This window comes from Pungitius pungitius, chromosome 11, assembly GCF_949316345.1.
Source record: "Pungitius pungitius chromosome 11, fPunPun2.1, whole genome shotgun sequence".
Taxonomy (NCBI): Eukaryota; Metazoa; Chordata; class Actinopteri; order Perciformes; family Gasterosteidae; genus Pungitius; species Pungitius pungitius.
The window spans coordinates 18,144,227-18,159,519 of record NC_084910.1 but is presented as its reverse complement, the minus strand read 5'-3'; the positions used below and the strand labels follow the sequence as shown (position 1 = coordinate 18,159,519).

Below are 15,293 nucleotides of genomic sequence, written 5' to 3'. Positions count from 1 at the left end.
TCTCGCGCCGACAGCTGGTTCATTTGTCAAGTATTTTGATTTCATGAGCAAAAGTTAACTTGCCATCAACCTCAGTCGTACTTGTACGTATAGCGAACGTTAGCATGCTTTTAAGCTAACGTTAAAACATGCTGCCGAAATCCCTCTTGATCGATACAGTTACTCTTATTTATGAATACTTATCTTATGTCTTACTTATGAATTTCCTTTTATCTATAATTGTTCTACTGAAAGGAAAATTTGTAAACATATATTTTACCATTTTAAATAATGTATTAAACTACAGAGTAAAAAACATTCCAACCCCAAGAATCTGTGTTCATTCTTCGCTGCGATCGTTATCTTGCTCTGTTCAATCAATTAAGAAGAGTACAAAATGTACCATACAAACCAACCACAGGAATTGTACTCTGTGACTGTGTCAATCTATTTTAATACTCTTGGCGGGACAAAATGTTCCTGAGCATAAGCCACCTTCCTTATAATTACACGTAATAAGGTGTTGTTCAGCGCGTAACGAGGAGTCACGCTCTGTTCCTTAGCCTCACAGGTCAGCTCACTTGGCATTCAAAGGTTTTTCTATCATTAAAAATATTTCATCATCAATTTTATGAACGAAGTATGAAAATCGCAGGGAATGCGAGATCTCGTCTGTGGTTTCAGTTTTAAAAAAACGAAACCAATGAAATGTCACTATCTGGGCGCAACACGCCGGTTGGTTCTGTGGCGCACGGCGTCACCGCCGGTGGTTCCGTTGCTAACGTTTGCCCACGTGAGGATTTTGTCCAGAACAAGGAGCCTCCATGCTGCACGTGTGATTGGTTTTAAATCATTGAGCGAGTGAAGTAAGCGATTAACGTTTACTCCTCCTGACCAGAGGAATTTCACGTTTACGATTTATCGCATGTGAGCTGAACCAGCTGGGCTTGTGTTAAGCATTACCTTTGGTCACTTTATATTTTACAAACCAAATGAAATAAAAGAATATGTAGGGTTCCTGGAAAGATTATTTTAAGTAGAGAGGGAGTCAGTTTCACTAAGACGAGCACGGCGAGGGTGGATTTATTTACCAGATTCAGCCTTCTGGCCCGAGTTCTGCATTCTGGGGAATAGTTTTCACTTGGCGGGTCACCTTATCAAATCATCATCAAGTATTTTAAGAAGAGGACATTGACAAAACGTGACCCGAAAAGCATCGACATGTGCAGATTTATATCAAGTGGTGTTCTCGCTTGTTTTGGGGAAAATGTTCAGTTTTACTTGATTTGAGAAAAACTCACCGCGGGAAAATGCAAACTCACGTTGTCATTTTCTCAAGTCTCATTCATTGCTCGTGAAGGAGTACATCTTTAGAAACGTCTGACAAGTCATTTTGAAAACAGGCCAATTCATTTCCCATAGCAGCTTGTCACTGTAGTTTTTTTTTTTTGTGGATTTGGGTTAATTAATCACGGGGCCCGAGGACCGCAGCAACATGTCGCTACAATGCAGCGAGGCTCCTGGATGTAGAATTAATGGACAATAATTGGACAGAATTGAAGCTCAGCTGCAGTATAGTGTAAATAAATAATACTTATTATTGAACATTAAGTTAAGAAAAGCAGCACAAATACTGCGTGTCACAGAGTTCCCTTGGGGCAGATTACCGAGTGCTTAAGTTGGTTTTTCTCATACTCGGGAACCACCTGTCCCTTAAAAAGAGAAAAGGATTAACCTGGTATTTGTTCAGTCTGTGACGTTTGAACGTGTGAACAGCTGGTGGTAGGTCAGTGTGTTCCTTACGCCTACAAAACTCCTATCGAGGTATTTCTATTTGTAATAATTGCAGCCCGTTGCAGCAGAGCGTTTTGTCCTCCACTCCCAGAGCGTCACCTCCCCGGGTCGATGTTTAGAGGACGGCGAACATTCCTCAGGCTCATCTGATCAGTGTTTACATGTGCAGCACTCCTGCCGTGTTCAGAGACGCCTGTCCTCACGTGTCCAGTCGGGTTCTGAGTCGGCTCGTCCGTGGTTCCCTCAAGGTGAGCGCTTCCCTCCCCCACGACACCATTTTGTGCAAAAACGGTTGAATGTTTCCTGAATGTTGTGATTATTGCTCTTGGGAGGGAACCTTTTAATGAATCTTTTTGTATATTAGTATGTGTGTATTTCCAAATGAGAGGAGAACTTATCCCACCTGCTTCAAGGTGAGTCAGACGTTTTTGTCTGACGTGTATCAACGTATTCAGTCGGTCACATGACCAAATCAGCAGTCGCCGGGTACTCCGGGTAGAATATGTGCTCTTTGATTGTCAAATTTACTGACAAAGCAAAAGCATTTTTATTGATCTATTAACTATTAACCTGTTTAAAATATTTTGTTGCCAGACCAAATTAATTTTACTTTGCGATTATTGTGGCCAAAAGAATTCACAACAGTATTATCTATACATCTAATAGTCTACAGTGCCTTTCATAAGAATTTACCCCCCTGGACTTTAATACATGGTGTCATGCTATAACCACAGATTCAAATTTATTTCATTGGGATTTTTTTCGTAATGGACCCATACAAAATAGTTATCTTCTAGAATGTAATGATATACAAATAGATCTACTATTATTAGTTATGTACTACAGTGGAAGAGTGGCGAGAAGAAAGCCGCAGGTGAGAGTAAACAATACAAAATCCTGTTTGACGCATCTGAGAGACACGGCAAACAAGTGGAACAAGGTGCTCCGGTCACATGGGACTCAAATTGAACTTTTTGGCCTCGATGCAAAATTCTGTCCGGGGGGGGGGGGGAACAACACTGGTTACTGGTCACCACCCTGAACACACCTCCCAGAACAGTGGAACGCGGCGGGAGCATCAACGCTGTGACGGCGCCAAATATGATGCAGTCTGCAAAAGACTCGAGACTAGAGGGCGAGGTTCCAGCTGGACAATGACCCCCAAACACACAGGCAGGTTGGATCAAAAAGCATGTTAATGTTTGAAAGTGGCCCAAATCTCAGTCCAATGAAGAACCCAAGGCCAGACTCAAACCTTAAAACGGTCTCCATCCAATCCGACGGAGCATCAGCGCTTTCACCAAGAAGAATGGACCACCATTTCCACCTCTAGATGTGCAAAGCTGCTGGAGACGTAAACCGAAATATTGACTCAGGGGGCTGAATACTAGGGTGGGTACTTATGCAAGGCACTGCATATAGATATATAAATGGAATATATCAAATAAAATAAATGAATGGAACCAGTCCAAAAAATTCAAAGGTGAATGCGTATTAATACAATTTTAGCATATTTAAGACAGTAGGTGACAAGATTTTTTATACATGAACTCATGTTATCTAGAAGACCCAACCCTCCATTACTCTTCTCAGTCCGTTCCAGAACAAAAATCATCATCCAACAGTAAACCTGTGAATGTTCTCTACGGTGCGACTGACAGCAGACGTGGTGTATTCTTGCTTTCCAGCGACGTGAGGTCACATTTTCCTAAACCGAGTTGGAGAGAAAAGGTCAAATATTTACCAACAGATTGAGACCATTTCAGCTTTTCTTGGCCTCTCCTGAGATACTCAACGTGGAAAAAGTCACTCTGACATGAGAAGTCATCCAGGTGTTACGACTCTGCAGCAAATGCAACACCTTGACGACCACGGAGTGATATTTACAATTTACAAATATTTATCAGCGATTTAGAACATAAATTATTTAGGACATTATACAATGTTCTTATCTGCATACTTTCATTAACTGATTAATATTTATATACATATTAAAATAGTGTTAAGATACTCAAATAAAGTCCTTCAACATTGTTAACAAGGTAAAACATAATAGTAATCAGAAAAGTGTGAGCATTACGGTAATGATGTTTAAAATATAAAGACTTGTCCAGTATTAATGCGTACCAGTATATTCTGGTGAGATGTCCTTTGTAGAAGAAAAAAAAAAAAAGAAGGCGGACGAGATTTCCTTTCCATTGTTTTCCTTTATTACCATATTTGTGGAGATAATTTAATCAGGAAGCAAAAAATATACCAGACAATAAAGTACTAAAAATCTGAGATAGAAATAACCCCTCCCACCCCTCCCCCCCACCATGTGGGTCTATGTGGCGTATCTCTTCGTCCACTGTTTGGCTGTCTGGTCATGCTCCGCTCGGTTGGCGGTGTACTGGGTGGCGATGCTTCCCACCAGGGGGTCGGCTGAGAGGAGACAAATAGCGTTCAACTTGAGTTTTGGCTGCATGTATGAAAAAGCATTTGATGAACAAACAAAAAAAACCTGCTAATGAATTGCACGGCTTCTAGTGTGAAACGCTTCGTGTTGCAGGGTCCTGAACATTTAACACATAACCATGTGAGCTAGTGAGGTTACCTGGGTTACAGTCTGTGAGCAGGGAGCAGATGGACAGCAGCACCTTGGAGATGGTGAGGGCGGGGCTCCAGTTGTCCTTCAGGATGTCCAGGCAGATCACCCCCTGGCTGTTGATGTTGCAGTGGTAGATCCTTGTGCGAAAGGTCACCTGAGGGCACACAAAGGGGTCACGGTGAGATGGTGCAGGTCTCCTTGATAAACGTGCAGTCCTTTGCATGCAGTATAAATGTGTGTGTGTGTGTGTGTGTGTGTGTGTGTGTGTGTGTAAACAGTCGTTTAATTACTTAAACTGGGGGTAACAAAGGGAGTTGCTGTGGATCCAATGAGTCATTTCACAAAGTCAACATTTGAATATGTATTACAATAAACTCTTGAAACACCTTTCTATTCGATTTTTTCATATAATAGTGTAACGTCCGGGCGTGGTGGAATACTTAACACGCTGAGACGAATAGTTGCCGGGCAGAGATCCTTTTATTAGCGAAACACCACAGCGTCCGACACAGTAACTCCAGCTCACTCAGTCAACACTTCCAACAACACAACAACCGGAACTACGTCATGCTCCCCCGGACAGACCCTCCCATGTCCCGTCTGATTGGCCGGAGCGCCGAGAGTGACGCTACCTGACCGAGTCCCCAACAGGGTCGCTACATTACCCTCCCCTTACAAAGGTCCTTGCCCCCAAGGAACTGCTGAAAAATGGAACCATGCACCTACAATCGAACACAGGACAGAACAAAACAGAACACCGCTTTTTTTTTTTTTTTTTTTTTTTTTTTTGCAGAAGAATACAGCCACCTCTAAGACCCAAGGTGTATGCTAGCCCTAATTTCCCCTCCCTAAATTCTGCTGTCTCCGAACCGGACCGGAGGCCTTCTCTGTCTTTGCGGCCTCGCCGCCGGGGGGGTCGTGCCCCCTGAACCCGTGGCGATGTCAGGCCCCACCTCACCCCCCAGGAGTCCGTGTCTATCTGTGGGTGGCGACAGGGCCAAGCCGGCTGGAAACTCGGGCCCAACAGCTTCTCCCGTTGTCCCCGAGGCACCTGGCGGGGGCTGCCCCAGGGGAACACCCCGTGAGGACGTCCCTCGGGCACTTGTTGGCAGCGGGGAGGCGACCCCTCTGTACGGGGCGAGCCGGTCCCTATGCAGCACTACTCTCCTGCCTTTGGGCGGTAGCTGCACCCGGTACACAACCTCACCCACCCGCTCCAACACTGTGCAGGGCCCCGCCCATTGACTGTCCAGCTTCGGGCACCGGCCCTTTTTTCGTTGGGGGTTGTAGACCCAGACCAGCTCTCCAGCGCGAAAATGCTTTCCTCTTGTTCTCATGTCATAGTTGCGTTTCTGTCTCACGCCAGCACTCTGCTGCTGCTTACGGGCAAAAACATGAGCTGAATCGAGCCGGTCTTGTAGCCTCCTGGCATATTCTGAGCCTGAGGGGGGCTCTGAGGATTCCGGGGGGCGCCCAAAAGCCATTTCTGCCGGTGTGCGGAGCTCTCTTCCCAGCATCAGCAGGGCGGGAGTACAGGAGGAGGTCTCTTGGACTGCAGAGCGACAAGCCATGAGCACCAGTGGCAAATGCCTGTCCCAGTCTCGCTGGTGTTGTGACGTGAGGATGGCTAGCTGTTGGCCCATAGTGCGATGGAACCTTTCCACAAGTCCGTCACTCTGTGGCCGCAGGGGGGAGGTGCGTGTTTTGTGCATGCCCAGCCGTTCACACATGGTGGCAAACACCCGCGACTCGAAGTTCCTTCCCTGGTCGCTGTGTATGGTCTCCGGCACGCCAAACCGGCTGAACATGCCACCCACAAGGGCCTCAACAACCGTCTCTGCTTCTTGGTCTGGTAAAGCGTACGCCTCTGGCCACTTTGTGAAATAGTCTATTGCGGTGAGCACATACCGGTTTCCTCCGTCTGAGCGTGGCAGCGGACCAACCACATCCACAGCCACCCTCTCCATTGGGCCCCCCACGGGGAACTGCTGCAGCGGGGCGTGGGAGCGACTTGAGGGCCCCTTTCGTGCCGTACAGGGGTCACAGCGGCGACAGAAGTCTTCCACGTCCCTTCGGCACTGTCCCCAGTAGAATCCCTGCCGAAGACGCCGCAGTGTCTTTGAGACTCCAAAATGTCCCGCCCCTGCAGCTCCATGCATGGCTTCCAGCACCGAACCCCGCAGGACCTTGGGAACCACCATCTGCCACCTTTCCTCCCCCGTTGCTGGCTCCTTCCATGCCCGTTGGAGCACGCCCTGGCTCAGGCGTAGAGACTCAAACTGTGACCATAACCCTTTGGTTGCCCTGGAGAACACTGCCACCTCCTCCCAGGGGGGGCGCCGCTGTGCCTCCACCCACTGCACTGCCGGTTGTAGGTCCACGTCATGCCTCTGGTGTCGCCTCCATTCTGACAGTTCCACCGTCTGACGATCCTGGATCACAACCTCCTCCAACCGCCGCACGGACGGACCGACTCCCTCCTCCTCTTGCAGTTCCCGCTCGCGGGTCTCTCTCCGGTCGCAGTAGAGGCACCCTCCTGCGGCACAAGGCCGTCGTGAGAGTGCATCGGCATTAGTGTGACGTGTCCCAGCCCGGTGCACCACCTTGAAATTAAACGCTTGGAGCTCCTCCAACCACCTGGCCACCTGCCCCTCTGGCTCCTTGAATGACATGAGCCATTGTAGGGCAGAGTGGTCTGTCCTCACCGTAAAGTTCAGGCCACTTAGGTAGTACTTGAAATGCCGGATTGACAGCACCACCGCCAAGAGCTCCCTGCGGGTGACGCAGTATCTTCGCTCGGCTTTGTTGAACGCCCGGCTGAAGTAAGCCACCACTCGCTCGCCTTCGGGGAAAGGTTGAGAGAGTACTCCGCCGATGCCTGATCCGCTAGCATCCGTGTCCAGCGTGAAGGGCAAGCTGGGGTCGGCTGGGGCTAGCACCGGGGCCTCTACTAGGGCGTACCGCAGGTTGTTGAATGCCGCCTGGCATTTCTCCGTCCAGGAAAACTCTTGGTCCTTTTGCAGCAGATGGAACAGGGGTGCAGCAGTGCCAGCAAACCCCCGCACAAACCTCCTGTAGTATGAGGCCAGGCCAAGAAAGCTCTTCAACTGTTTCTGGTTGGTGGGGGTGGGCCAATCTGCGACGGCCTGCACCTTCTCTCGCATGGTGCCAATGCCTTCGCCACCTACACGGTGCCCCAAAAAAGACACCTCCCTCTGCATGAAATGGCACTTCTCCGGATGCAGTTTCAGGCCTGCCGCTCTTATTTTTTCCAGCACCAACCGCAGCGACGCCAGGGCTTGTTCAAATGTTTTACCATGGACCAGAATGTCATCCAGGTAGACCAGGCACTGCTGCCGGGGGATCCCCGCCAGTACTTTGTCCATCAGTCTTACAAAAGTGGCAGGGGCATTACAAAGTCCAAAACTGAGAACCTTAAACTGCCACAGCCCCCGCCCAGTGCAGAAAGCAGTCTTGGGACGGGCCTCCGGGGCCAGTGGCACCTGGTAATATCCGCTGCGGAGGTCCAAGGACGAAAACCACGACGACCCGGAGACCAGGTCTAGGGACTCGTCAATGCGGGGCAGCGGATAAGAATCCTTCTTGGTCACCCCATTTACTGGCCTGTAGTCCGCACAGAGTCGCCATCCTTTTGTCTTCTTGGGGACCATGACCACTGCTGCTGCCCAGGGACTGTCGGACGGCTCGATGACACCTGCCTGGAGCATGTTGGTGACCGCGTCATCACAAGCCTGTTGACGAGCCATCGGCAGGCGGCGGGGGCGGCACTTGATGGGACGCGCGTCCCCTGTGTCAATCTCATGCTGCACTAGGTGAGTTTGCCCTACTTCATCCTCGCTCTTGGCGAAACTGCCTTGGAAGTCCAGGAGAAGGTGCCACAGCTGCTCCTGCTGCTGCGGCTGCAGGCCGACACAGTTCTTTCTCCACACCTCCTTTATCGCTGCTGGCGCCTCCACTGCACGGCTCATGGTGTGGACGTCCGGGAGAAAGACCCTAGATGACTCGCGTGGGCAGGCGGGGGGGATAGCGTTGCAGGGGACCGTCACCACCGTACTCGCCGCTGGTGTTGGAGGCCCGGGGGGTAGGGACGGGTTGGGGGTGGAGAGCAAGGTGACGGAAGGCCCTCCCTGGAGACTCACTGTGCCTTGCTGTAGATCTAGATGGCAGCCCGTGGCCCTCAAGAAGTCCAAACCCAGAATGCATGGGTCCTGAACTGCAGCTATCCACACCGGGTGGCACACCGTCACCCCTCCCACCGATAAAGACAGCAGACCTCTGCCCTTCATGGGTGCCAGCTCTCCGGTAACAGTGCGAAGTCGCACTGAGGTGGGGTCAAGATGAGTCCAGTCTGTGATCATGTCTGGTCTTACCAGAGTTACTGTCGAACCGGTGTCCACCAGTGCCAAGCAGGGCAGTCCTTCCACGGTAACCGGCACATAGAACGAGTCACCTTCCCCAGTGCGCCCCACCGCCACGACGGGCTCCATGCTGGCGTTGTCATCTTCTGTTGCCGAGGCTCGTGGCGCTGTGGTCGGGGTTACGGCCGGGGTCCGCGTATCCCCTTCTATGCGGACCCCGGGCCGTTTCCCTGGTACTTGTTTGGTTTGGGGCACTCTCTGGCCAAATGCCCTGGTTGCCCGCACCCCCAGCAGACTCTGGGTCGCGGCCGGTGTGATTGTTGTAGTGACACAGCCCTGATCAGTTCAGTCACTTCCGTAACCCACGATGGTTTCTCTGCCTCTGGAGGGACCGCCATCGCCGCCCTGGCCATAGGTGCTCCCTCACTATGGTAGCCTCCAGGCGCTGCACCCCACACATTCTCTCTCTCCGCAGCCAACTCGAAAGCCGCTTGCAATGACTGTGGGTGCTGCAGCTGGACCTGGACACGCAGCTCTGTGGGAACAATTGCCCTGATGAACTGGTCCCGCGCCAGCTCGCTCTGCACTTCAGGGGGCATGTGGGCATAAGCCCTCCGTGACAAACTTTCCACATCGTTTGCCAACGCCCGCAGCGGCTCTCCCGGTCTTCTGCAGCGATTGTTTAGTTCATTCCGCAGGAGTTCGGGTTGCAAACATTGTCCAAAACGCCTCTGGAGCGACCCTACCAGCGCTGGGTAACGACGTCTGTCTTCAGGGCTCAGCAGCAGCAGGCATGACAGCGCATCCCCCGTGAGACACAACGCCAGCTGAAGTGCCTTAGTCTCATTGGACCATTCCCCTGCATGCGACAGCAATTCAAATTGAGCCAGGAAAGCCTCCCATGGCGTCCTACCGTCGTATTTCGGTGTTTTTACCGTAGGGACTGCCGAGCGATGGGCGCCGCCATTGTAGTTTGACGCTACATTCCCCGGAGAAACCGCGGGAAAATCCGCCGCGGGACTGATGCCAGCGTCCCTAGCCATCCTCACTGCAGACTCTCTCAAACGAGCCCTCGCGCCCCTAGTAGCTCCGTCGAAACTTCTGGCCATGTCTTTCGACCACCCGCTAGCTCCCTCCTCCGCTTCTTTCCTCTCTTCCTTTACCGTAACGTAGCCGCTCGTCCCGCCGACACGATCCATGCCCACAGCAGGCTAACCGCTAGCTTTCCACCGGGTTCAACGATATCGTCCGTACGAAGACACTTCTGACACCAATGTAACGTCCGGGCGTGGTGGAATACTTAACACGCTGAGACGAATAGTTGCCGGGCAGAGATCCTTTTATTAGCGAAACACCACAGCGTCCGACACAGTAACTCCAGCTCACTCAGTCAACACTTCCAACAACACAACAACCGGAACTACGTCATGCTCCCCCGGACAGACCCTCCCATGTCCCGTCTGATTGGCCGGAGCGCCGAGAGTGACGCTACCTGACCGAGTCCCCAACAGGGTCGCTACAATAGTAACAGTAAGATTGAACTTAGTCCTTAAACCTGCAGTCAGGGCTTCCCTTTATCTGCAGGACGTGGCCGCCACCTGGTGGCTGCAAAGAGGTACTTTTAAATGCCACAAAACACTGCATAGTGTGACAAAGAGCTAGAACCCCCCCCCCCCCCCCCCCCCCCATGAAGGCAGAAGTGAGAGCTCCAGATTTATTTACTGGGAACGTTCTGATGAATCGCTGAAAACAATATTACTGTAAACCCAAGGGAGCTTTGGGAAAACTAGAAATGTAATGTTTTGGCCGAGGTTGTAGTGGGGATGATCTCCAGGTGCAGCTTCGATGGTCAGACAGTAGCGGCAGGTAGGGGGAGTTCTAAAAGCTTTGTAACTTCCTGCTGATGTTTATAGAGTAAAACAACCTCCACACAAATAGATAACAAAATATATGTCGTTTTTTTTAATGGTTTTTGCTGCTGGGAATGAGCCTTGGTAGAACAAATAAACCCGTTTTTACCATTGAGATTGGCATCTTTGTTCTTATTATAATGTCCATAGTCTGCGCCTAAAACAGCTCAATTGGCCCAAATGAACCAGTGGGGACCAACAAATGAACCACTATCCAGCTACTGAGCGCACACAGTGGTTTATATTAGACACAATAAAAAATAAAAAAAACTATGGAAGAGAAAACCACATCTGGTGTCCCAAAGCCCAAATTCTTTTTCCTCTGCACTATAGAGCTCAATTATTGTTGGTAAAAATATTAAAAACAGATAATTGAGCTAAACTGTGGTCTTACAGGACGCATTTCATTATTACCATGAATTACAATTTTGGACTCCTCACAGGGTTTGATACATAAAAACAGCAGACTGATCACATAGATTACAGTTTAAAAGCTAAAGGTGAATGCCAAATAGAAAAAACATCACAGAAGAAACTTGAGTCAGAAAGTGGGTTAGCTTCTCTTCATAAAACACTTCAAATGACCTTTTGAACAATAATCTCACATTATTACATCATTTTAGAGGTATTTCACAGTCTGCGGCACTAACCGGTACCTTGGGGGGTTTGAAGGGGTAGTCGGGGGTGAAGGCGATGTCCAGGAAGAAGACGCCTCCCTCGTACACGGAGCCCGGGGGTCCCAGGATGGTCGACCTCCACTCATAGATGTTGTCTCCTTTGGGGCCGGCGCTGCAGGCAGAAAACAAATGAACACGCGAACCAAAGGCGCCTTCGTGACATCGATCGCAGAGACGGCCACTTGATGAGCGGCAGCCAACGATGGGCGAATGAGGAAAAAAAAAGGCGCCCACGCTGAAGACTGTCGATGCGTCGATAGGGATGATATGCACGTGGTGTTTCAGGCTGCAGCAGCTGGCTCGGCATCAATGGGGTAATCAATGCATCGTGTGCTACGGCATGAAAGGAACGTGATCACTCATGGTGCACCGTGGTGCACATCTAAAGCCTTGCCGCCAGCGTTGTGGGGGACGAAGGTGGGGGGGGGGTGCCTTTAGCTCACGTGGTCGGTAAAGAGACGATCTAAAGCAGACTCTGATCTGCTGCATGCAATGTTTCAAAAGAGCAAAATCCCACCCAATCCAAGCAAATTCTGAGATATTTCCTCCGTTCCTCTACAGATGTGCCAATACATTTCGGCCAAGTGACCCATTTAAAAACCACAGCGAGCCAATTCAAAGCAATCAACATGTCGAATGAAAAAGTAATTGGCAATAAAAAGAAACTCTGCCGTCACTTTGTCATAATACAAACAGCGACACTCCATGATGTGCACATGCAGACAATCAAACAGACGTTTATTCGATGAAAGAGATGCCTCCTCTTTTATTCCCCTTATCTCCTATCACAGAGAGGTCGAAGGTCACGCTTTGCCGGGGGGGGGGGGGGGGGGGGGGTCGGCTTGCCGGGGGAGGGAGGACGATGGCCAACAATTTTAAGCTGAAGCCAGCATCTGGTTCCCCCTTAGCTGTAAAATGTAGCTTAGAAAAATATATCAAATTGAATGTGTTACTCTCACGCCTCAGTTTAACGACTAGCGGCTCAGTGTGGAACGCCGGGGGGGGGCTGCATGAAATGTTCCAACCTGCCCAACCCTACCAGTTAGATCAGCCTGAAACCAGTCGGGCTCCACTGGCAGGTTATTTATAAACAGTCGTGCCTGGGTACAAGTACTCATCCTTCACACCGGTCTCAGCAAACGGAAGCAAACGTGCAATGACACGATTCTAACGTGGTTGGGGAAATGTCTCCGCGCCCCCCACAGTCGAGAGAAACCAGGTGGAGTCAGTCACGGGCCTCGCGGTACCGATCCCACAGCACGCGTCGGAGCGGGGGAACGACACTCACCTGCAGTTGGGCGGAGGGTCCAGAGTGATGTCAGCCAGCTCTTTCTGAATCCTGCGCAGAAATGAGAGGACCAAACGAAACGATGAGGCGCTGGCAAAACAGCACACTCCGCCATTATTTTTGGCGCGTGGAAAAAAAAGGGGAAACAACTTCACACATTTCTGGTCGGGCGAACGCAACGCAGGATGAGGCGGGAAAAGCCGCACGCCGCGGGGATGTCGTTAATTAAAAAAAAGGCCTCCGGGTTGGTGATGATTGGAGGCCTTGGGTAACGACCACATTTTCACAGCTGGGCACAACTCGCATGACACTGAGATTTTGTTCTTTTTTTTCCCCTTCTGCTTTGCATATAAAATATCGGGGGGGAAATGTCAGAATGTTTCGATTAGAGGGGGATACAAAAATGAACGAAAGAGAGGTGTGTGTGTGTGTGTGTGAGGTTGGGTTTGTTTTCTAGAGAAAAGGGAAGTTTTAATCTCCGTCTAGAGAGAAATTTGCATGTGTTCCTCCTCAGATGGATTTCTTCTCATACGACAGATGAACAATGATTCTGTCTTGTTTTTTTGTCGTTTTTTGCCGCTTTCTATGCGGAGTCACTTCTACAGAAGATGTTGTAGCCGTGTATGAACTCTGGAGTTCTTCCTAATTTGTCACCTTTTGGCGCTGGTGGAAAGCAGCTTGGAGGTCTTGCTCATGCTGGCTTTGCTCTCCCGTTTCTTTTTGCAAAGTACGTCCCGCTGTCTGGTTTGGCTGGAGGAAGGCGGCGATGAAGACGAGCTGGTGCTGGCACGGGAATCCTCATCCGACATTCCGGTTTGGAGTTAGGGAGATGAGCCGGGAACCTGAGGGGAGCGACGGCGGGCAAGAGCGACCCAAATGAGCCCAACAGCGTCAAAGCCGCTGCTTGCGGGAAGCGGACCCCGATACGACCTCCGAGTGGGTTTCATAATGCACGAGTCACTTTCACTATTTATAAACACGCATTAGCATTTTTAACCGATGGTTTAACTGTCCCTGCAGCGACTGAAGCAGAAATACTGACACTTGATTTTGGCATTGAAAGACCCAGAAAGGAGTGTGTGTCTTTGATGAAGATGATGTGTGTTTGATTTTTTTTTTTTTATATTTAGAAACATTAAATGGTTTTCATAAGCAACAGCTGGTTTACCTGCCAGAGCAGAAGTGTGTACACAAACACACACAGTTATATTTGTATTTTTTTTTTTTTTTTAGATATATCAAGTCACGTTTTTATTTCAGAACTAACTGCTGGTTTAAGTTACCTCACAGTGGAACATGTCTAACTGAATGAATTTAACTTGTCATATTCATAATTAACGAATGATTAGGTTCGATGGGTAACATTAGTTAACGTGATCATCAATATGTTACCACGTGACTTGTAATAATCTGTCCGACAGTCGGGGTCGAAGCTTCGTTTTTAACACTTTTAACGGGTCACGGTTAACGAACTGCCGTTAGCCGACTAACGTTAGCTAGCGACGTGCACGGCTCACGCGCACACGCGCTCAAGTTAACCGTTTCACAGCCGTTAACTCGGGACTGCTCGCCAGAAGGGCCGTTAAACCGAATTTAATGGATATGTTACGTTGGGTCGCTTATCGTGTCGGTGACCCCCCCACCCCAATAAGCACAGCTAACGGTTGACCCCCCCACCCCCTCTCTCGACTCCAACTGGGAATGGAAGCTCGGGCCCTACGACTTCGGAGGATGCGGCTACTTCCTGGTACAGCGTAGGGGGAGAGCTGCTTGCTCAGGCATCCTTTATAAGTCAACCGACAACCGGGTAGCCGTGATATAAACGTGCCCCTCGGCCGACGGGTTAATTCAACAGGACACCTCGGCTCTTTGAGCTTCAAACCGAGGGCGTATTTCAAGGCCAAAATGTGATAACGACACGTTAAACGCGTCGGACAAGCAGCCAGGAACCCCTCCGCTCCAGCACATAGCCGCGGCCCGTTTTCCATGCAACCCAACCACCACCGTGTTGTTTATTTCCCTTAAGCCGACGAACGGAGCTTCGACTTCGCGCAGAAACAGCCGCCGGGGCCGGAGGACATTCTCGCGTACTCTCGACCACTCGGTAAATCATCGGTATCAAATCACGTATCTTAGCTCGCTGACAACAAAAAAAAAAAAAAAACTTACCCAGTCTATTGTGTCTGGACCTCCGCCACAGTCTCGGCTGCCTGGTGCCTGTCGCCCTCTGCGGAGCGGAAGTAGCCTGCCGCGGCCGCAGCGAGCTGCACAGCCCCCCCGGTCCTCCTCCGGAGACACAACAGCCCGCGTTCACAGTTGATTTGTTTCATACACGCTCGTGTAGATTTATTGTAGTTGTTTTAATGTTGACTTTAAGAATCATTGGCCCCGTCCATGCTGCCCACTGCGTGTTGTTGCTTTTGTTGTCTTGATTTTAAACTGAGATCTGTTTTCATCGCTGACCTCTTTGTGCTTTATTAATTAAAATGGTCATATTCATATGGTCATATTCACATACACACAGACGCTGGGGCCCCTGGGCTCGTACAGGCCAAAGCCCCCCCCCCCCCGCTTTTATGAGCAAGAAACCGACATTACAGGTGTTAAGCCTCTCTTCTGTCTCCTTGTTATTCTGCAACAGTTTGTCTCTTTTTGGCCGTTTAAAAGTATTTTGTG

The 15,293-nt window shown here is 50.0% G+C and overlaps 1 protein-coding gene across 1 annotated transcript; it reads right to left on the bottom strand.

Moving 5' to 3' along the window:
* Nucleotides 1-3,962: 3,962 nt before the first annotated feature.
* Nucleotides 3,963-14,943, bottom strand: LOC119198034 (ubiquitin-conjugating enzyme E2 E1). The gene is made up of 6 exons (XM_037454853.2): nucleotides 14,787-14,943; nucleotides 13,272-13,459; nucleotides 12,618-12,668; nucleotides 11,309-11,441; nucleotides 4,370-4,517; nucleotides 3,963-4,197 (listed from the first exon to the last, which is right to left on the bottom strand). The coding sequence occupies exons 2-6, from the start codon at nucleotides 13,424-13,426 to the stop codon at nucleotides 4,100-4,102; spliced, it is 585 nt and encodes a 194-aa protein (XP_037310750.1). The 5' UTR covers nucleotides 13,427-13,459; nucleotides 14,787-14,943; the 3' UTR covers nucleotides 3,963-4,099.
* Nucleotides 14,944-15,293: the final 350 nt, after the last annotated feature.

What these genes read in the sequence shown, in the direction of transcription:
- LOC119198034 (XM_037454853.2), bottom strand. Translation starts at nt 13,426, where the DNA reads ATGTCGGATGAGGATTCCCGTGCCAGCACCAGCTCGTCTTCATCGCCG. An exon ending in GACCCTCCGCCCAACTGCAG is followed by an intron (nt 11,442 to 12,617) that starts GTGAGTGTCGTT and finishes TTCTGCCTGCAG; the next exon opens with CGCCGGCCCCAAAGGAGACA. An exon ending in GCTCACAGACTGTAACCCAG is followed by an intron (nt 4,198 to 4,369) that starts GTAACCTCACTA and finishes GTCTCCTCTCAG; the next exon opens with CCGACCCCCTGGTGGGAAGC.